At 46.0% G+C, this 23,703-nt stretch overlaps 1 protein-coding gene across 4 annotated transcripts in view; it reads right to left on the reverse strand.

Moving 5' to 3' along the window:
- The window catches only part of DIS3L2 (DIS3 like 3'-5' exoribonuclease 2), a 192,982-nt gene that overhangs the window by 41,953 nt on the left and 127,326 nt on the right, over positions 1-23,703 (reverse strand). For all 4 annotated transcript variants that reach the window (XM_042798705.1, XM_042798711.1, XM_042798707.1 and 1 more), the window contains one exon: positions 23,276-23,509. In XM_042798705.1, the coding sequence (XP_042654639.1) occupies positions 23,276-23,509 (234 nt within the window). The remainder of the gene's footprint in view (positions 1-23,275; positions 23,510-23,703) is intronic.

A 23,703-nucleotide genomic window follows, 5' to 3' on the forward strand; every position in this document is an offset into this window, starting at 1 on the left:
CTGTCCCAGCAACCATAGCTCAAGGCAGCCGTGCTGTTGCTGACGGACAAACCCCTGCTCTTCTGCAGATCTGCCCTGCTGATGCACTGTCACGTCCAGCCAGGAGGGGGAAAAGGGGACCTGTGATTGTCACCCAGGCCAGGAGTTCTTACAGAACCCAAATGAACAGCCAAGCTCTGGCTGTCAGCAACAGTCTAGCTGCCTTCGCTCATTTGGTGGCATTTGGTCTCTGCAGGGAGCACGGAACCCCCAGGCAAAACTCATCCCAGGGCAGAAAGAGAGCAGGTAAGACAGGTAGAGAAGGACTGGCTGAGTGCTGCCAGGAGGTACACTGGGATGTAGAGACCGTAAGCTTCCTACCAAGCTTGAAAAGGTTGTCCATACCCACTCAACATCATGTAGTTGGTTCCTCTCTGCCGTTGGAGACACGGGAGTGCTCCACTGACCACCCTCAGACACGTGCTCACTTCTGCACAGCCATGCTCAGCTGCGGAGGCACTTACGCTCCCCGGCACTTCAGTGCTTTGGCAGATCTGCTCCACAGATTTTCCTTCTCATGCTAAAGCTAATCTATGAGGCAGCTGCTGCCACAGATCTCCAAGAACAAAACTCAAGTGTCCTTTCCCAGCTCTCTGCACACTCTACACCGCTGCTTCTCTCTGGCCCCCACCTTCTCCAGCAGCAGACCTTTCCTTTTGCCTTCGTTCACTAAGCACAAAACCTCTGGTTACTTCTGAATCAAAGAAGGTTGCAGGGCAAAGCTGGGGGCAGGAGAGATGTCAGGAGCTGATTGACCACTTTATCATTCCTCCTATTTGACTTCTGCTACAGCAATGTCACAAGACATCCAGAACCTCCCAGGTACATGAAGCCCTACAAAACAAGCAAGCTTTTGCAATCGCCCCTCTGGCACAGCTTTAACTCTTAACCAATTTGACAATATTGCTCCAACACCACGTGCTGCTTTGAAGCTCCTTTTCTTGCATGTCAGTGCTCCTTGTCAGAATGCAAAGGACTGCTGCAAAGCCAGCAAACAAACTAATACCAAGACAAAGGAAAGGGCACTGCTCTCCAAAATACCAGATTTTATGCCTATAGGGGCAATGAGGGACTGAGGTTTCTTACAGAAATGCGAGTGCAGGGTGACCCCATCACAGGGAAGGCTCATCAGATCAGGGGATCTTTACCATTAAACATACGAGATTATTTCATTTCACAAGACACTGCTGGACTTCACCGGGAGAGAAGGGGGAGAGCAAATTTCCCAGCGCTGTACTGCGATGCGATTTGGCTTGCACTGCCCCCTTCGGTCGCGTACCCTGGAGCTCACATGCTAATAAATATCCCTTTCCACTTCAGTAGCTTTGCACATAAAGAAACGCTCGGCATGGTGTGTGCGTGAACTCAATGGGAAAGGGAGCTGGAACGTAGCCATGCTGAGAATAGAGTGCTGCCTACCAGGCGAGCCCCATCAATAATTGAGATGTCAGAGGCACAGGGAGGTGTGTGAATAAGAGCTGTCAAAAGGAGTAATTGGGATCTGTGTGGATACAGTGATGGATAGGCTCGCTCGCCACCAGACACAAATGCAATACACCCAAACAGAAGAGGAGCAGGGTGTTGAAATTCAAAGGGGCTGGGGCAGGCTGTTTGATGGGCATCATGTCGTCGCCTCCGTGGAGGGGAGTATCACACCTAAGGTACCAAGCAGATGTGGGCACGCTACCCCGTGACTGGTCAGTGGAGCAAAAGAATGTCCTCACAGCACGTGGCTGATCCTTGGTAACGTTTGGTGGCACATACTGCAGGACCAAGGTGAAGGTAATGCCACCTCCTTGAGGAAAACCATCTCAAGGAAAGTCATCTCCTGCCCACAGTGGTCACTCAGGGCTGTGTGCACGTAACACTTGTTTGTGCGATGGCTCCACTCTTTGGATTAGTAACATCCTCCTCTCTCTATTCCCACATCCTTAAATCCAGCAGAGGATGCAGCTGGCTGACAGTGGGATGCTCCTTGCTCCTCCATCCATCAGACACCAACATGCTTCATCTGCACCCAGGTGTTCCCACACACCCCCCTGACAGTGGTGAGCAGACACCAAACCAGCACACAGACACAAGACACCAGCAAAAGCAGAAGGGCTCAGGGCAGCTGCCCTTCAGTGCACCAACAACTGTGCTGCCTGATCCCTGTGGAGACCCAACGCCCTGCTCAGACAGACAGGTCTTGGTGGGGGGCGTTGGGGAAGCTGCTTACATCTTGGGGCTTCTTCCATCAAGGCCAGAAAGAGGCTTTTCAGAAAGGGGGAGCAGTGCTTAACACTGTCATGGACCTCCAGGCTTGCCTGGGCTTCAGTGCAGCCAGCAGCCGTCCTCATTTTAAAGAAAGTTTTAGACCTGCAGCAATTAGGGGCCCCGTCATGCGATAAAGCCTGGTAGCTCCAACAAGGAGAGAGCATGAGGAGCAGCCTTCTGGCTGCTGAAATGCTGCCAGTACCTATATTGACTTGACTGGGCAAATTCTGCATGCCCGTTGAGTAAAAGGTTTGGCTTATATCCCCCCATTCTCAGCCTTGCCTTCTATCAGCAAGCCTCTGTCATTAGACGGAGTTTTCTCCGAACATGCACTGTATCAGAGAGGCATTATCAGTTCAGCCGAGTAACCTGGTCAAAGATTTCAGGGGTCCCAATTCTGGGGAAATGGAAGGGCATGCTTTGGCCAGCCTTGGTTATAACCGTTCGAGGTAATTCCACCAATGTGATGGGGTGTTCAAGCAGAAAAAAATCACCCAGGGCAAGGAGGAGAGGCAGAACACGAGCCTCCAAGACAAAAACCATGGGACTGGATCTAAAGATTAGACCGAGAACAGTCTCCTGGAAGGCAGGTGTTCTTTTATACCCTTGGCACTCATTCAATTTTAACCCTATCTGCATGGAAGTCCAAAGACACCAGTATCAGCACCCTCTCAGAATAAAGGCTCCCCTCTCCAGCAAGCTCTAGAAAGCTTTTTAAGAATAAACTTAGTCATCAAGCAGGTTTTTATGCCCTGCCCAAACTTCGGTTTTGACCCGAAAAAAAATAGCCCTGAAGTCCTGACACTCACTTTTAAAACCACAAAAAACGAGCCATGCTCCAGGAACGTAATCACAGAGTTTTCTGGCACCTTGTCCCTTAAAAATACATCCATCTGCCTCCACACAGACCATCAAACTCAATCTTGTTCACAATGGATTTCCCAATTCCTGCGTGCTGGAAGGACCGCAGCGGTGCTGGCTGTGCCGGCTGGACGAGCCCTTACAGAAGCGCAGGCTGCAAACCTCACAGCTGTGTTTTCACTTAAAGAAGCTGCTCTTGAGACTGAAGCGTTTCTCCTTCCACGAGCTTTTCTATTTGCACTGTAGTTCAAAATTGCTGGAGAAAGACCCTGGGTAGAGGCTGAAGAACATGTGGTAAGGACAGGATGGGGATAATAAAGGAGAGACCGAAAGTCCTACAGTGAAAAAAGAGGAAAGACAAGGAAACTTGCTATCAGCTCAACTAGTTACCTCTCACATTGGGTTGGGGTGGTCTTTCCTTATTGGCTTTGCAGACAGTGAATGTTTGGCCAGTCTCAGTACTTGGTTATGGGACTGCTGCTGCTACTGGTTGAAAGTCCTTAACTGGTCCTAAACTGGTGCCATCTCACCCACTGCCTCCTCAGTGAAACTCCTTCTCCCCATCACTAAATGCACATTTTACAGGTGAAGGTTTAAATTCTTTAGGAGGCTCCCGAAGTTGTTCCTGCTGCCCTGTCCCCTCAACATGGCCGATACCCAGGAGACAGAGAAAAGCAAAGTCCCATAAAATCAGAGAAAATCAGCTGTCCCATAAACCTGCTCCTTGGGGAAAAGGTGCCCTGAAGGAGACATCACTGGCAGCTGCTCTTCTCCCCTCTTCCTGCCCCACTGTCACCACTCCTGAGACATCTCAAACCTCAAACTGAAATGCAGAGCAGGCACGGGAAGGAATCAGGAAGGAACATGCCGGGCGCTCAGCATGCTCCACAGCCAGCCAACCCGCATGTCCTGGAGCTCCTGGGTGTGAGATGACAGTGCTGTGTTTGACAGAAACTCCTCTCCAGCTTTGTCCCCCTTCACAGGACAGAAGAACAACTGGGAGTAAATGGGCAGCAGAGCAAAGGGCGACTTATTTCTGGGTGTAAGACCTCCTCTCCATTCCTGTTTTACTTTCCAGTTTTGCAGTCTCCTGTGCATAAGGGTTCTCTCTTACTTCCAACAATACAACCCATCACCTTGAGTTTTACTCATTCTGTACCACCCAAGTTGTACATGTCTCTAATGTCTCTTTCCTCTCAGGACATTTAGACAGCAAACTACCTCTGCTAACAGGCTACAAGACCCATGCATGTGGCTAAAGGACAATGTCAACTTGAAACCCAGTCCAGCCTAGGAAAAAGAGCTGAAACTCATTTGGGGTAACACTCCAGCCTGAATCCCTCTGCCCATGTCTATTTTACAATCCCATAGTTTACTCAGATATTGCTCTTCTACTCTGCTGCTGCCTGCATTATACAACAGCATAAAATACATGCAAAGCCAGTGAATCCCTAATGGGATTAGCTTACACAATAAGCTATTACTAAATTACCCCACAGACTGCAGCAGATCTTGGCTCTCCACACATCTCCTCTGGGATGTAGCAAGGACACTGGGGTCTTCTCATCTCAGGAGTGAAGTCAGCAACGTGCAACGTGTGTTGCCTAGCACATATAACGGCTGCTCTGGTGTTGTCTAGTGGTCCCCAAAACCTCTGCTACAGGTGTTTGGACAGTGCAGCAAAACCAGAAAGAAGCGTGGCTGGATCCTTTGCAAAGATACACAGATGCTGCCATCAAAATGGCAAGCTGGCATCATATCCTTGGCTTTTATTTCACAGATGCAAGTCAAAGCTGAAGAGCCTTTCTGGAAAGATGGTGCAGGAGACAACTTTCACAACTTGGCAAAAATATAAACTGTAAGTCAGTTTATTTTTAAGCATTCACACTTGCCTGCATGAGAGGTTTCGAAAGCAATCCATGAAGAAATGGATTCAGATTTATTTAGAAAGAAGAGCTGAATACTTCCATTCACCTTATAATTTATAAACTGGATGAGCTCATTATCTATGATTTGGAAACCACATCATTAAAATACGGATTACGCAATTGCAAAGGGTTTACGTTGGTGGATTAAAAACACCTTCTTCAGAAGCTAACGAATTGTGACACTGCACTGCATGCTCTAGACCACTAGGGAACTGTCAATGAAGTTAAAAGTATTTTCTACACATACACCAATTCTAAAATGAAAGCAAAACATCCCTAGGAAATGCCACATAAAAAACTGCGACACTAACAAGATACATGCCAAATTTCACTGCTCGGCCATTTTCTGTTACTCAGAGCCTGTCTCCCAGCCTCTCTTTAAAGTACTCCCGGCTCTTGTGCTTCTCTCAGCCCTGCTCATGCTCTGACAAAGGGCAATTTCACTGATTTCATCCTGTGCAATAACAGAGCCTTCGTAAGGTGGGCTTTGCCAGTCTCAATAGAGACAAGAGGTTTTGGGCTGCAGAAAATTCTTGCATTTTGAAGATGGATGATGACTACAGGCTTTATGAGAAGCAAGGGAACAGTTAGGCCCTGCCCAGTCCCAATGGACTCTTCTTCACCTGGGAGATATGGAAATTCACCTGTGAAAGCATGAATTTGGGAGAGGAGGATGATCAAGACTCTAGTAAGAGGCTCGACTGCAATCAGAAATTTGAACCAGAGACTCCTGGGGAGGCAGGACTGACCCTTCTCGAAGCAATTAGAGTTGCCAGCCAAGTCAAGTTTCCCTGCCCATGCAGAAGTTGATGGCTGGAGGGCAGCACTCAGACATCATGTACCTTATCAGAGAGTTAAAATACCCCAGGAGAGACCAGAGGACAACAGCCAGAGGCCAGGGGAGCAGCACAGGGACCTGTAACTTGTGCGAACAGGAATAGGCATGAGCAGGGTCTGCTGCATGAGAGGAGAGATGGGAAATGCAACCACTGACACCGCACTGCCAAAGCCTGTGGGCACCAGCAGCCAGTGCAGAGCCTGGAGAAGGGGAGCACAACACCAGCAGCACCTGCCATTGACACCCAGGACTGGGAGAGACCCTGGGCCTCATAATCCCCAGATCATCAGAAAGCTCACTGTACAACAGAGGCTGCCAGAGCAGCAAATACGTCCACTGCTCTGAAAATCCTGGAGCAAATAAACCAACTGAGTGAGTTAAAGTAGCCATGAAAAAAAGGAAGTATTTCTCACTATTAACAAGTAGAGAAACTCTATGCGTATAGCTGACGTAAAATTTCCCCTAAGCTGACAAGCATCAGCAGCTGAACAGACAGGCATTTCTGTGCAGGCACAGTGCCTGCAGCCTGGCTGTCAGTTGTACCCAGGACCTGAGGGGGTCTGCAGGACCAACACCAGCTTTTTCACAGGTTGGGCAGGACAGAAGTCCACGTATATGACATCTTGATCTGATGAAGAAAAGCAAAGACTGATCAGAAAGGGATCCCCCCTAAGGCACTTCTGCCCCAAAATGGTATGTGAGAGCCTGAAAGACTTTAAAAAAGCAAATGGTGTGTTCCATGTGTTTGCTTTAGATGAAAAGTGACACAGCCAAGTGGAAACCTTCTCTAAACTCGCTGCTTGGTATGTCATTATTAGAGGGTATTACAGGTAACAGGCCATTATCCTCAACTGCTGTTATTTCAGACACCTGACAGTCACATCTGAAAACAGGTCTCAACTTACTGACCCTAGGTTTAAGCAGCCTGAAGTTTAGCTTCACACTTGGCCCTGCTATTTTGTGAGAGCCCACTGTCAGTAGAGAACAGTGTCACAGAAGTCAGAGGCTCCCAAAGAGAGAAAAGATCCAGCCACTGATGGATGCACAGCTCTGCTAAGGAACATAGCACCACGAGGGAAACATGGTGTGCGGCTTCTTTAATGGAAAACAACAAACACCATCAATGGCAAATGTTCACCTGACAAAAAGCAAGGGGACAAACAGTCCTTCAAAAAGCACCAGATGGCTTCTGAGAACTGCCCCAGCCTCGCGCCAGCGACAGAGCACAAGGCAGTTGTTACTCGAAGGAGGATGGGACACCACACTGCCTTTAAATGGCTCAAGTCACAGGAAAAGGCAAGGTAAGAGCTGTGGGTGCAGATGTGTTTGTGCATGTGGCAGGAGGAAAAATGGTCCTGTGTCTTCTATTGAACCTGACTATAGCACAACTTTCCCCTCACCCCCACGAGCCTTGGAGAATGCTGATACACATTTTACAAATCAGCCTAGTTTGTATTTTCCCTATGACTATTTTGCATCTTCCTGTAATGTGCCCAGTCTTTGTCATTGCTGTTGGGAGGATACAAGGAGCCATGGGCAGATCAAACACAGCAAATCCTATTTTCTTAAGTTTGTTAATGCTAACTGCTTCCCCTGCTAAGCCACTAATGGAGCTGTGAGAACCCAGGAGCACCGATTAATTCAGCACCCAGGTACTGCCTCATGCCTGGAGGGATTTCCATAGAGTTGCACTGGAAGACAGATGAAAGCTTGTAATACCCTCCATACAAGAGATAAACCCATTAAAATATGAACAGCCCCTGTGTCAACATGATAAGAGCTCTGCCAGGTAACAAGAGAGATCACAACAGTATTTGTAGGTTTAGTTATATCTGCAAGGCATTAAACTGGAGCTGGGACAATGAAGATGCAGAATACTCTGATCGCACCATGCTGATCTCAGTTTGACAGCCACGTCATTCTCCCCCATCCTTTGGGGTGCTGCTGTGAAATACCTGGCAGTCCCAAAGCTGAGCCCTAGCACCGCTGACTTGAGCTTTGCTCCTTCTCTGGGGACAGCCTGGACTCTCTTGCAGCTTGTTACAACCCGACAGGACTGCAAGCAGCAGGCAGCTGTGCTGTGTCCTTGGCCAAACCTTCTCTCCCCGACACTGTTAGCTGCACAGGATGGGAAGGCATCTCCTGCCACATGCACTCAGCCCACCGCCTTCTGCGGAGCATCTCCTCCACACGCTGCACACCAAAAACTGCCACCCAGCACCCTGCCATGGCAGCGCCCGCTCCCTCCTCCCTAGGCAGAGGTGGGCTGCATGCCATGACCTTCTCTCCCTTACTTAACCGAATCTCATGGCGTGTCTAAGCATGGTTTCTCGGTGCATGAGCAGGAGATTCAAAGCTTTCCAAGGACATCCCTGCCTGTTCCCATGGACAGCGAGAGCTGTTAGCACAACCGCCGGGCTCCCCCGGGAAGGGGCTGGCTCTGGCTTGGTTGAATTCCTCTGGCAGTGACCTGCTCCTGCTCACACTTTCCTAGGGACCTCACAGCTCCTCTGTCACAGGGAAAGAAAGAAGCAGGAGTGGATGGGGGCCAGGTGACTTGTCCCAGTGAGCCCAGAGCCCACTGGCAGCAGGACGGGCACCCTGCCCTCTAGCTAACCCATGGCCATCTGTCTTCCTCTGGCTCCAACACGGCTGCACTTCAGCGAGGAAGCAATTTCTGCATGTAGATGCTTCAGAAAGGGCTCTGGCAAGGTTCACTCTAAAAAGGTGCTGTGTAAAATGTAAAGTATTTTTGTAGAGCCAAGTTGATGTCAGAGCCCGCGATGCTCCTGTCGATCCCCGGGTTGGAGCGTGGGGGGTAGAATCAGTGATCTTCTTCCAGCATTAACGCACAGCAGGCTGTTTATATCCCTCTATTCCGCACTGTTACTTAACATATGTAAGGGGCTCGACATGGTTTATGTTCGGTAGTTGTGGTTTCCAAGCAGTATTGCATTTCTTCAAAATGAAGATACATAATATTTTAAAACTATTTTTAAAACCAGTCACAAATCTGCAATCTTTTACGTCATTCCTCCTTTCTCCTATCAAACCCAAACCATAACACATAGTCACAGAAGATCAGCAAGCTCACGTGCGAGCACTCGGATGCAAGAAACTTGTGTGTACACAGAGGGAAACTCAAAGCTGTAATTCAGTTAAATTGGTACAAGCTATGTTTAAGGTTTCAAAGACATCCGGGATGTAGTCCACTGTTTAGAGTTGTGGGTACCAGCACGCCGTATGTGGAGAAGGAGAATCTAAGCACTGAACCAAAGCATAAGGTATTTATTTAACAATCTGCCTCAGCAAGCGTAAGGAAATTAAAAGGTTTCCTGCCCCTGGGAGTTCAGCATACTAGCAACCTGGTTGTCTATCATCCTAAAATCTCATCACTGCCTTCCCTTGCGGGGACTGACCCCATTCATTCCTAAAGCAAGTCACAACACAACTGAATCTCTAATTCCCATTTTTAACATACCCCTCCACACACCAGAGTCAGCTGGAGCAGGGAAGTCTTAGCAAAATCTCTAGAAATCATCCTTAAAAGACAGACTATAATGCACCACTCCCTAGAAATGTCTGGCTTCTGCAGATCATGGCAGTTCTTGAAGAGTTCTCCATTTTTTGCAGTAGTTTTGCATGAATCAGACTTTCCAGTTTCCCAGCTTGATGGACTTGGGGTTTTGTTGGGTTAATTTTGCCTGGTCAGTCCTGGAATTGGAGTTGTCCATACCAAAGTGGTAAGTTTTAAAGGCAGAAACCAACACCGTATTTTACAGAGACAGACAAGTTCTTAAAATCAGTTATTTATTCCAACAATATTAAAAGGAGACACACTGCTTTCTCAGTCATTTTTCCATTCGTAGTATATTGTTTTGTTTTTTTAAACCCATGAGCCTAATCCTTAATTTCTCTATGGAAAAGCTGGAAGAAAAATATCACAGGGACAAAGGATCAGCCTCCTAGAGCATCCACTGAGCTTGCTCACCCTTTGGAGACGTTGCTGGGTTTGTTGTTGAGCTTACTTTTTTGAAATACACTCTGAAAGTAAATAAATAAATAAAAATATCTCCAGGCATCAGTATTAGCCTGTGAAGGAGACCCAGACAATGCACGGGAGTCTAGAAAGGAGCCAGTAAATTCTAAGGGTGTAGAACAGGAGAGGGGATTAAGCCTGGTGATTAAATTAGGCGACGCATGAATACATTCCAATGCACAACATCACTCAAGCATTGGACAAAACATATGGCAACAATGGAAAGCGCTGCCCATGAGGTCACCTTTAATATGATTAGCCATGGACGCCTGAAAGGAGATCTCCCAAGTACCGTCGTGCTAACCCTCCTTTGTGCAGGGTGGAGAAGCACCCTCTGAAAGCCTTTGAGGCTCCGGTGAACCCCCGCACAAACGGCTGCTGTGTGTTAAGGGATGTGCCCAAGTCCATTGAAAGCAGGACAAAAAAAAGAAGAGCCTTGAGGCCGGGTGAGCGTGCTGAGAGTGGCTTTTGTTCCCTGCTCACGGGACACTGGCAGGAGCCATCCCCAGGGTATCCTGCCTGACAGCTGGGTCACCCCACGGGCTCTCCTGTTCCGCTTGGACTTTTCAACTCCACTGGCCCACATTCACCGGCACGGCTCGCCTCTTTGAAGGGGGAGAAAGCGCCTCATCCATCACTGACACGAAGGGAGTTAATTCACTTCTTTACAACTGGAAAGGCTTTTGCTGTGAGCAGGAGGGAGTGCAGGAAGAGTAATGAAATCCAAAAGGGAGCCAAATGATGCTTTCCTCTGCTAGACGCCAGCGCTGGCAGCACTTGCTGCTGGCACAGCCCGTGGTGGGTGAAAGGAGACTCTTTTGTGGTATGCCATTAGCTACTTCCAAGGCCTCAGTTCATGTTTACCACAGCCACTGTGTTACTTCACTTGATATTTTTTTCCAGTCCTGTTGATCGTACTGCAGAACTGACCGAGACCGTTTGGAAGCCTTGCTCACAGAAAGCAGAAACAAATTGCTTTTCAAAAGGCCTTTTTTTTTTTTTTTTTTTTTCCCTTAAACCAAGCCTCACGCTGCTTTCCATAAACCAAACCTAAGGCTGAAATCCCCACTTAAAGCTGAAGAGCAAAGGTCCCTGCTAGGCTTTGCCCACTCCGGTTACCGCCCAGCCGTGCCACTGGCCCCAGCGGCGATGCCACCAGCCGTGGGAGCACCGAGCTGTGCCGGCCCGACTGCACTAGAGGGCATCTCGCACCCCGGCACTTCTCTGCACCACACAACACTGCAGCCACGTGAAGTAAAACCCTGTTACAACAGCAGCCAGCAGGTTGTCTTGTCAACTGTAAGGAGAAGAAACACTCGATGACATTACAGATAACCTTGTGTGAGTCACTTTGCATGACTACCTTGCTGTATGTAATCAGGTGAGCCCTATCAGACTGCTGAACTCTATCCCAGAGGACCTTGGCACGCTTGGCTGAGCTGCTCGCAAGGTTTCTGCAGGTCTTTAGTATTTCAGATCCCAGGCAATGACTAATCAGGGACACGTGAGGGACAGGCCCAACGGCAAACTTCTTGCACACACTTTGTAACTGCACGGCTGGGTGGGTGAAAGTCAGGGAGACAACCCCGGGAGGAACTTGCTCTGCCTACACAGGTCCCAGCAGCTGCAAAGGTTCAGTGACAAAGCAACAACAAACACGACACAGGACCGCTACCAGCTGAACAACTGCTATTGCCAGGAAAAGGAAAGGATCATATCCTAAAGCCCTTTCCAGCTCCACATTTCCATGATGCCGTAACTGCAGCTCGAGCCTTGACACAGCACATCCCAGGCACCGCACTGTTGCAGCTGGCATTCAGAAAGCTGTGAAATGCCCACCCCCTCATACCAAAGAGTCGCCTTGGACCCTTCTAATAGATATCACAGACTCTCACAGGATCTGCCAAGACTGAAGATCAAGCCAGTTTCTAACGAGACAAGATATCTGCATGCTAGTTCTAAAAATATTTCGGGCAGCAGCTCCATGAAGGAGGGTAAGATTTTTTTATTTTAGACAAACAAAAAAACCCCTCTCCAAACATAACTATTTCGAAATTAAAATTAATGAGAGTTGGAAGAAAGGCCTGTGGTGGCACCCATTTCTCGGCTTTTAAGCTCTTTTCAGCAAGTCTTCCTCCTTTGAATTGTATTTTGTACCCATTTCTATGTTACCACTATTACAAAGGGTACTTGTAGCAAAAACATTGATCCTCAGTGCTGGGTCTGAAGCAAGCTACAGACCTACCAAGGATGAACCAGGACTGACAGAACACCAGGCCAAAGCTGTGCAAGAAAACCACCAGCGCAAAGTTGTTGGTTGTAGAAGCTGCCTGCCTTTCAACAATTTTCCTGAAGGGATGAAGACCAACTGATGTCACTTTGCCCAACTGCTTGGGGATTATGACAAGTCCTCTCTTTCCTGCAGCGCTCAGCTGCAGACAGTAGCTGTGAACTCAAAAGAAAGGTCATGACGTTCACCCTGAGGAGCAGCCGCTTCTCCCTACAAAGTGGGCGCACAAGGGCAGGTTTAACGGACATCCATCTGCTGGATTTCTTCATCCCAAGAAGCATGTACAACATCTTGTTGGTCCTGTCATGGGGAGGGCCAGCTAGCTTCCGTGCTGGGCCTGACCTACGGAAACTCCATTTGAATACAACATTTCTATCTGGCCTCTCTCAGTATTCATCGTCTGCTCTAGACTTTATCTTAACACTCCTGGGACACTCAGCAATAGCATTCCTCCAGCACGGAGAACCTCAGAGGGTTTAATACTGTTTTGTACTCTTAAGAAAAGACAGACCTGTCTGCTATCTCAGCTGGTTGCAACAGCACCATGTCCATGGTCTTTAAACTGATTTCAAGGAACCTGTAGAAACGCTTGAGAATTTGAAAAGAGACGATCACATTGCACAAGGATTTCAAAGCTGGTCGCCTGTGTAAAGGCTATTTGACAGCAGCACCCCTTGGCACCACATTATGGATCCATACACCTACCTCTTACTCCTGTCTAAACATGAGAAATCAATAACTCCCCAGCTCATTTAACCACATATATGTTCCCTAATGGCTTATTTTTAAAAAAAAATAACTAAAGAGCAAGGCAATGTAAGCACAGTATTAAAGGCTATCAACCATCACTTTCAGTAATGTTTGAAAATAATAAAAAACAGAGAGCTGAAGTGAAAATTCAAAACCTCAAAGTAATTTCAACCATACATACATGAGAAGGGAATAGTTTATACATGATGCAACAGAAAAAATGACTCACTTTCCAAAATGCCAAAGCCTGTTTTAGTTCATGCTGTCTTCCATACCTGCTAAACACATCATTAACAGAGAAATCATTCAATAAATAGCAGGTTTTTTTAAATCCTATTTTAGCTATTTAAGCATTTTATTTCCTAGTATTGTGGGTCAGGTTCTACTCTAACATGCTAATCAGAAGTAAAGTGCTAGCTGAATCAATGATGTTTCCTCTCGGAAAAACAAGGAGAGTCTTGAGATTAAAACAGAGACCTCGAAACTGAGGTGAAACTGAAGCCTTAAAGCTAATGCAAAACCTCCTGTTGATTCATGGGACTGAGAATTTCTCAGTTGGAGGGCTGATCTCAGCATTGCCATGGGACACCCAACAAGCTACAGCTCTGCAGTCCCCCAAGGTCAGCAGGATCAGCGGGATCAACCCCCTGATGCAGCCAGTTTACTTCAATTGTCAATGAAGGCACAAATTAAATTTTGTTGTATTCAGGCTAGACTGGTTTTAAAACCCCCCAAACAATATTGACTGCTTGGTTAGTTTGTATTTATGTGACAGAAACAAGTTTTTCAAGTCCAGTTAAAGGAATTACCCACAAAAACCCCCTCCACAGTGATTTTGCATGGCTGGTTTCTTCCAGATGTCCGAAGTCTCTCAAACCACTGTAGTCCAACAAACTCCTGAGGCTACATTCTTACTGCCTCTTGCCTAGTTTACAAGTGACCATTGATTTAACAGTAGCCCATCACAGATGGGCAACAGACTGTCACAACCTTGGTTGGTAACTAATTAGCACAAACGCAATATATCTGCTACCAGTCTGGATCCCAACTGGAGAACGAATCCCCTTCAAAGTTTAACAGTCCTGTTGGGTTTTAAGGTGTTGACAATGCAACAACACATGAATATGTATCTTTGGGGAGAGATGGGTATTTGTGCCTCAAGATAGAAACAGGAAGCAACAGGGAATCACAGTGTCTCCCACAACCAAACATAGAGCTGCACAAAGAAGGAGCACATTCAGGGAGGAGGTCGTTCTCAAATCTCAAGTATGGACAAATCTCAGAAACAAGTGCAACGTGGACCAACAACCTTATCTGAGATGTCATGCTTCACACTCCCATTTTACGCAATTACTTATTCAGGGGAAATCTACACTCTGCATTACGCTTGTATGCTTGAACAACTTCCTTATTACCTATGAAGATGTTGAGAAGGGCAAGATAAATGATCTAGACTACTAAAGACAGATTCAAAGCCACTTGCTTTCAAAACAAAACCAAGAGGTTGCTCAACAAAATGTACTCCCAATGAATCACTGCAAACTTTAGCAGAGCATATAATTTCAGGAGACGTGGGCCTGGACTTGGAATGTTTAAAGACAAACCCAAAAGTGGACTTCAGCAGGCGCTGGCTTCCTCGGATGGGGCAAGATCAGCTCCATCCTCAGCTCAGCTGCTGGGATCTTGGCTAAGACTCTTGTAGCCTCATTTCAGAGGGCTGTGGAAACCATAGGTGCTTTCTGAGCTTCTTTGTACTTCAGCATCCATATGCTATGGATGAGAAAAGATAAAACATCCCAGGATTCAGAAGGAGTGATCATGCCCAGAGACACTTGATAAAATGAGTTGTAGTCATGAAAAGCAAGAATTTTTTCCCCTCTCACTTTGGAATTGAAATGAGAAATCACAGAACTGCAATGTCTGAATCTTTCATCTCCTTCCAAATGTTGTCTTTTGTCATTATACAATTAGCCTTTCTTCTATTTACTGTTAGGTGAAACAGAATTGTCTCTGATAAAGAACTGCTACATCTTCACCTATGGCAGACTGATCACATTTGAAGTTACATCACTCAACACCCAGTGACTCCATCTAAAGAGAATGATGGATTAGCCATGCAGTCAGCTATAATTAATACCTGAAAAAACACCTTGTCAAGTCTCTGTTCAATTACGTGATAAACAGAATCTGAAACAACAAGAGACTTTCTGATGACGTCCGTTCATTGCCAGGGAAGAAAACCACCATCCACTGGAGGTCATGACTCTCAGAGCAAGTATTATTTCCTCAGTAGAAAATATAAAATAAGAATTTCCTCCCAGCACTCACCCCACATGCATCCCTACACAAACACAAGTCTTCCTGGGTTTTATCTGTCTTGCTATCAGAGATACTGAAGAACCAGTTTGTTTCTGCTTCACTGAGAACCAGTTTTTCCATCCCAAACCTCTTTCAATACAACAAGCAGAAACCACAACTTCTCTTCCTATTAATCTCAAAAATACCAGTGAGTGGCTTGCTCAGCTGGATCAAGCACTGAATTCTCTGTTCATCTTATCTATCAGCTTCACATTTGGGACACATTCCATCACAGTAAGCCACCGTCTGCCACAGATGCACTCTCTTTCCCCTGGAGATGCTATTTGGCACTGTCTGAGGCCCCTATGAGTGAGTGCCTATCACACAAGCCTGGGCAAGACCCATCTGTGTCCAGCAAGTCCAGGAAGCCAAGAGATGTCTACTTCACGAGTGAACTTGGAGTACCCACAAACACCTTCAGCCCTACTTGCAGGGCAGCATGTGATGACTGCCAGCTCACCCTCCTTCTAACAACAGCTGATCACAAGCTGGATTCAATCGATAGAAAAAAGCCAAGCAATTTGGAAGGTATGATAAAGTACCTCCCACTGCAACTCTGTCCTGTGCAAGCAAGAGAGACATCTATGGGATAGCAGCACATTGGCTTGGTCTTGGCACGTCTAGGCAAAGCCTGAGAACTGAAAAGACTCGGGAGAGAAACCACTTGTGAAACACGCTGATTGCTTCTGCATTGCAGAGACATGCTGGCCACAGTTCAGCCCTTCATGCTGATGTGGCTTGTTTCTCTGCTTTGCACCATGAGAAGTACCTGCTGGGGAAATGGGATAAAAAACCCCTGGCATTAACTGGGCCAGCAACAAACAGCAGAAACAAAAAAGCACCAATTCTTATTCAGTAGCCATCAGCAATAAACATGAGAGGAAGAGAACGGTCAGCACTGGCCTAAGGCACTGGATTTGGCCTGGAAATCAGAAGAAGGCTGTCCTGCCAGCTCTGCCACTGACTCACCCTGTGAGCTCAGGCAACTGCCTCACCTCTTCATGCCATTCCCACTGCCTGGCAGGATGGAGCTGGCCTCCCCTCTGGTACTTGCTCTGTGCTGGCAGACAAAAGAAGCTGTTGCTATGTCAAACAGCATCTCAAAACTGAAGAGTAAGACCCCTTTTGTTTTGAGAAGTTTCTGATCTTGCAGGTCCATGGTAGATTTAATAAAACTCAAGGGTTAAGCTGTGTTTGTTTAGAAGAAAAACACTTGTACATGACTAGAGAACTTGAATATCTGAGCTAGTGGCTGGAATACTTACTCCAGGAAGAATAAAGTCATAACCCACTCTTGCATTACTGATGGTAAATTAATGCCAGAGCACCACTGTGTGGGGAGCTCCTTCCTGGCTGTGTTTGCCCAGACATCTGGCTGTGGTGGCTCCCAGCACGATGCTCTACAGCCGAGCCCTGTGCTCCAGCGTCTGATTCCCCCCTCCTGCCAGAGCCAGCTCGACCACTTCACCACCTGCTCCTGCTGGGACACAGCTGCTCAGCTCTAAAAGAACGATCAGGGAACGGCAGGACATGTGCGACGACATCAATCCTACTCACACCCCTGGGAGGACTTCATTAAAATCCCAGGGCAAAAGATTAGATTCGGAGGGCTTTCCACTCAAAATCCTAATTTAATCAAAATATTTTAAAACCTACTGGCAATGCAAACATCTCCATGCAAGCAGAAAGATGCTCAGCCAACACCAACCCCCTCCGTGACACGATCCGCAACGTCTCCTTCCTGCGCGCATCCTCGGTGTGCCTGCAAACCGGCCGATCTGAGCCATTAGCTGTTCCTGACGACAATGATGACATTTCATATTTGCCTGCAAAGTACTGTGTTCCCTGTGGTATCATAGGAAAGACATTTTAAAAATCATTCCTACTTCGCTAACACACCTTTGCAAATGCATTTCAATTACTCCTGCGGGGAAGAGCAGTATCCCTCAGTGGAAAGCTGCGGCTGTAGATGCTCATTTTGACATATTAACTGGGGCTATGCAAAAGACGTAAAATCCCCAAAGGAAATTAATCTCCAAACACATCCAACATTCCCCCAGCTGCCTTATGTATCACACAGTATAAGCAACTGTCCATAACGGTCATGTAGCACCTGCTGTCCCCATTCTGGGTATCAGTGATGTCTCTTTAACCAGACATCAAAGAGAAGGAGCAGACAATGGTGGAATTGTGATAGGAAGTGAATAGTGAAAGCTCCTTGTCAGTCTGCATTTCCATTTATCTTACAGTACCATACATACAGCCCACCCTGCCTCTGTTGTCATGTTCACGCACTGTTGCTGTAGTGTCCTCTTTAGGGAGGTATCATGGCAGATTTTGTAAATGGGCCTTTCAGATTTTCTCTCAGGCCAAAGGAAGTGCCAAAGAAGGTACACACCTCAACCTACCCTGAGGGAACCAAACCCAGGATGAATTTGGTACCAACGTCACATCCTAAGCGATTGGACAAAAATCCAACAAACAAAGCAACGCTCCCCAGAGAGATGCAGCCAAGAGCAAGGGGTTAGAGAAAAGTCATTTACTCCTCCCCAGAAAGGTGCATGCAGTGAGAGTATGCAGGAGTAGCACATACAGCAGCCGTGGCTAGAAAACCTAAGCATCACAGCGGGGAGTACTCAAGCCAGGATGGCTTTTCCTGCCCCAACAGCATTTTAAGACATAAATTCAGATCATGCTATTAGGGAAAACATAGGCACATTCAGTTAACTGAGGTCTATACAATATTATAGCCCTTTACTGTTGCATCTAAACAGTTCTTCCAACTCAAAGTGACTTCCATTCATATACTAATATATTGTATTTTGCTCGCAATGACTGTTTAACCAAGGTAGAAATATTTATTACTTCCAGGTAGCAAGAAGAAAAGACCTGAATGCTTACTGTACAGATATGAGGCAGGAAATACGACAAAACAATTTTCCATAATTATTTCCAGCAGTTATTCATATTGTAAAATTTTAATGGTGATAGTAATTAATCTGTGGCTCTTGAGATTTCCAACTGAACAGCATTAGCAGGAGCAACTGTCTAAAAATACGTGTTTCTGTCCTATCCCATTAGCCACAACTAAATATGAAATTTCCCAACATACAGTGTCATATCCTGCACATACAATGTCCTTCTTCCTCCTCGTTTTCCATGTGTGAATGGCTTGAGTCAACTTCTCAAAGCTGTTTGCATCAAGTAAGCAGAGTCAATTCTGAGAACTTCAAAAACTATACAGAGCTGGTTCATATAGCCAGTAACCCACAGACCTGGGTGTTTTGGAGCTGGTATTCTGCACACATTCTGGTATGTGGGGTCTTTGTGCTTGTTTCCCTATGTCTCCTGCAGCAAAAATACTCTAATACTTCAGAAGTCCCACCAACCTTAATTAAACAAAGCTATTCTCAAAGGTATCTTATTTCTTTAACCCCAGCAGCCATGGACAGGACCATAGGTACGGTCTCCAGTGTGGTACAGAGCTACAACAATGTAATTTTTACTATCTTTAAGTTACTCAAAGCAATAGAGACCCACAGAGAAAAGCAACCTTTGCTCAGATGATGAGACAGTGGCATGGCACACAGGCTGGCAGCAAGCAGAAGCGAGACCATTTCACCAGCAATTCAACCCTTAAATTTGCCTAACATTCTTCTCTTTGCCATTTATATCTTTCTTCTTCCCTTTTAGCACACACCTGCAAAGCTGAATGTCTGTTGCACAGAAAACAAGGAGAGAAGCTATTCTAGCAAACAATTCAATGCCATTAACTGGTCTAACAGAAATGCACTTTAGGTTGTTCTCATAATGAACTTTGGACAATGTCAACGTTTTGAGCAGCCAGGTGTAAGTGCGCTGGCGAAGGCAGAATCACTGGCACAACAAAAGCCACTGCTCAGCTCACAGACAGTTGTCATAGAGACAGATCAGCATCCCAGGGTATTCTCATTTTACATATGCACAGAAATCCTTTTTAACCTGTCTTCTTGTAGGCATCTGTCCTCGTGATTCATTTATAAACTGTTGAGGCCAAAAAGAGAACCATTTATCAGCAGGTCTCCTCTAGGCAGGCTGGAGCTAAGGAGCTTTTCTGCAAACTTGATGGTTTTTGTTGAAAGCAAGTTTCTATCTGATTCTCTGGCTAGTGTTTCTAAAAAGCTGTGGTTTGGGAAGTGATCCAGTTTCAAAGTAACCTGGCCAGGAAAAAAATGGAAAGTTGTGGGTTGTGCTCACTTTGGTTTTTAAACCAGGTCAGATCCCTGCTCCCAGTTTATAGTGTGGATACACCACAAGCTGTGAGAGGACAGCACAGGGGTGGCATTTCATGGTCCTAGGCAGGAAGGAGGCAGCGCTGGGGAAGACAATATTGTAAATATACAAACATTTTTTCTCAAAGTCACAGTACCAGGCATCTCCTGCCTTTATATCTAAAAGCTGCAGCTCCAAATGAGAAGGAAAAGAAATACATTAATCTCTGTCTGCGCGGACAATGTTTCATAAGCTCCTTAGCTGCTGAAGATGCAAAGACTTTAAACCTCTAAAATTCAGTGCTCAGCTGCCTTCTGGAGCTAGAAAGCTGGCAGGCAGCACAGGAAACCATATTCTAGGGAAAAAACCCCAGAAGGGGCCTATGAGGACAACAAGATCCCACGAAGTGACAGATGTGTGCCTCTGGTTGCAAAGAAGGTCCTCAGGCCCAAAGTCCAATGCAGCAGGATTCCCCTACAGACCTCTGAAGAGTCATAAAAAGAATGGGGGGGGAAAGAGTGGCAGGTATGTAAGTTGCCATGGCCAGGAGCAAACTGAGGCAGGAATTCAAAATTACACAGCCCCAAAGAGACACTGAATCAACAAAACCTAAGCTTTCAAGACCATGTGCTACCTCTGTAATTTGTCTCAGGGTCTTCTGTGTGACCCAGATATGTAATTCCCAAGTTATTTAAAAGAAATAAAATATATTCTTCATCCATTGAGCTACAGAGATTCCTGCTTCTAAAATTGCTGCCAAAAGATAAAACCATGGGGAAGCAGATGCCACTTTCACACGAGGTCATAAAAATTCCACAGTGACATTCAAATGGAAACATCCCCCTCACCACGGTATGGCCAGCCTGACGCTGCTGCATCTCACCGGAGCCATCCCATGTCAGCTGCAAGGAGTTCCCTGGCCAACCAGTATTTCTGCTACTGTAAAGATATGCCCATGAATGGCTTCATCTGAGAGATGTTCTTAGTTTTGGGGAATAAATCCTAAATTATACAGATACTATGGGGGAGATCAGTATCATTCCAAAGAGGAAACTGAGGCAGACTGGGAGAGCACCAGCCCAAGGCCACCATCAGGAGTGACCTCAAGGTAGAAGCTCTCAAATGTAATGCAATGTATAGGAAGAGGGCTCACATCCCTTGGAAAAAAAAGCACAGGAGTCATTCATGCCCAGCCACCCCCTCCCTTAAGACTGTGGGATAATCATTTCCTTCACTCACATATTTATTTGAAATCTGATAATTCATTGCCTCTAGTTTCCTGCTGGAGTTTGTCTTCCATTGTTCAGGATTTACATTACTCAACAGGAAATCAGTGAGAGGTCTAGTGATTAGAAAGGTGTGTTTCCCGTTCAGACCCACCCTCGCTCGCTCGCTCGGGGCTGGAAGCTGGACACAGCACACAACTGCGTCCATGGGAACTCGGGGAAGTTGGGGAGCAAAGGCAGAGGGACTCATCTCCTCCTATTAAAAGCTACAGATTGCTTTGTCTGGCCATAGTCCGCTGGCCGTGCCCACATTCCCATCCCTCACATACTGTTTGTACTCAGGCCTTACAGTAACCGCTTCCTCCATGTGCTCTGGAAAGTGTAGTTTATCAAAATACAACTATCAAGGCAGTACTTAAAAAGAGTAAGTATGGAGAAAGTGTCCCTTGAACTGAAATACACTTCATTCTCAAAGACCATTACTTTTGCTCTGACACTCTTGCCAGGGGAGAGATTCTGCGCAGCATAAAGTGCCACTTGTGAGATATAATTCAGTTTATCACATTGGTTCAGAAATAGGCTGAGTAGGAATCAGCCCTCTCCAGTGCCCTTAGCAGTGGCTTTTAACCCCGACCCCATAAATGATGTTCCAACACGTTGTCTTCAACAACTCTGTTACAGCACAGAGCAAAATAAACCACTGCTAATCTTTTATGGGGTATCACTGGAACAGGATGCTTTCCTGGCCAAATCCTCCCATTGAAAATGTCACAGTTGTTTTTAAATAAAACATATTTTCCTGAGGTTAGATTGGTAACAGGTACTCAACTCGGGCACATACAGTGACCACAAGCACTACACTGTAAGTGTGACTTGTGGAATGCAGCTGGTGACCTTTCTGGGCCACAGATCCCAGTCACCACAGACTGTTGTTCCAACCCCAACATCTCCAAGGCTTCCCAGTTAGCTCATCAATTGCAAAGGCTGGATATTTTTATGTTTCTCTAGCATTCAGAGTGTGCTTGGGAACAAAAGCCCAGCTTATTAGCCACTGTACAATAAACCTCACAGAGGGAAGCCTCTGTTCCAAACCAGGTTTAAGAAAACTCTGCATGGCTTCAAAGTGGGAATCTGATTTCCATCAATTATTTGAATATAATTTTAAGAATTATTATTTCCTTTGAGCAAGGAGGGACCTTGAGCATATGCCCTTGCTCCAGGCTCACTTACGTGTGCCTAACCAGTGCTCCAAGTCTTCCTACAACAGATGTAGGCAAGATGGCCTCAGACACCACAATGCCTACACCAGAAAGCTTATCCCAAAGTATAACCCCAACCTCTTCCACTGAAACTTAAGATACAAATGTGTCATCCTGTCCATCCTAGACATGGAGAAAAGCATATTGCCTCTTCTTCACAGCACTTCACCAGACTAAGACATGTGCTCTGTCAAGGAAGGTCACAGATTACAGACACCCCTAGCTCTTGTTCCTCTGCAATGATTTCCCTAAAATTGGCCTTTCTTGCAACTGGAGACAACATTACAATTCTGAGTAAAATGGAAGGGTTACAACATACCTCTTACATACAATAGTCTTGTTTACATATCTCAGTACGCTAGCTTCTCTCTCAGCAATATCCTTATGTTGACTCATTCTCATTTTGCGAAAAGAAACAATAGAGCTTCCTTATATTAAGAGATTATTTTGTCTCTTGCTCAGGAAGGCCACTGGGTTCTAAAATTACTGGAACCCCCTATCCATAAAAACTCTCAGAAGCCACCTCAGAACAGCTGAACTTCAAATGCAAAAGTATTTTTGCTGTGATAGTGTAAAATACCTGGATCTACTTGTGAAATAGAAATGACACATCCCACAACTGATACAAGATTATTTAAATCACCCCAGACAGAAAACCTCCTCGCTAGCATTTCTTTCTCTGAAACACACCCAACACTTATAAGCATTAGCTTAGATAACGTTTAGTCATTTTCCCTGTGCAGAGAACTGCTATGAAAGCTGTGGAAAACATGAGTATTGCAAGCACAGAAATAAATTTGGAGAATGAGCCTTTCACAGTGAAATGCACACTAAGGATATCTGAACTGCCTGATAATGAATGACACCGTCATGATTTGTTACACTGTATGAGTAAGTTATTCAGTCCACCAGGGTTTTGGGATTTTGAAAAATGTTGAAAGATAGATCACTTCTTAAAAAACAAGATTTTTTTTTTCTTTTCATCCTACTTTATTTAGTGCTTTTGGTACAGAATTTGATGCCGCTCTTAAGAAGACATGGGCACACAACGCTGCCTTTCTATTCCAGTGCTAACTATCCCCCTTTGAGTTTTTAGACTGATCAGGAAATTCTTAAAGAATACAACGTGAAATAGCTTCAGTGGAGCAGAAGCCCCTTACAGGGGCTGGACTTAACTCACCTGGTCTAAGCGCAGAGCACCATCGATGAAGCGCTGTTTGCGGAGGTGCTGGGCGATTCGATGCAGGTTCAGCACAGCTTGCTGGATCTCGGCTATTGAGTGTTGAGGGGAGACAGGGGGTAGTTCTTCAGGTGTGAACACTTTGCCAGGGCTTTCAATCATACTCTGTGCGTGGTCATAGCTTAGCTTCACACAGGAGCAGATGACTGTCCGCCCAAACCATTCATCAAGGATCTGCATAATTGGAAAGTGTAAATTGAAATGAGGACTTATTCTTCCAGTGCACAAAAGCTTGAGAAGTTGTACAAACACTGGAAGAAATGACACCAGACCTCATCACTGACTGTCATATTCAAGTGAAGATCTTCTCATACTGAGACTATCAGGCCCTTTGCCCATATATATACTCTAGTGTCTAGTAACATGGT

Source organism: Tyto alba, unplaced genomic scaffold (genome assembly GCF_018691265.1).
Source record: "Tyto alba isolate M040663 unplaced genomic scaffold, T.alba_DEE_v4.0 Super-Scaffold_10, whole genome shotgun sequence".
Classification (NCBI taxonomy): domain Eukaryota; kingdom Metazoa; phylum Chordata; class Aves; order Strigiformes; family Tytonidae; genus Tyto; species Tyto alba.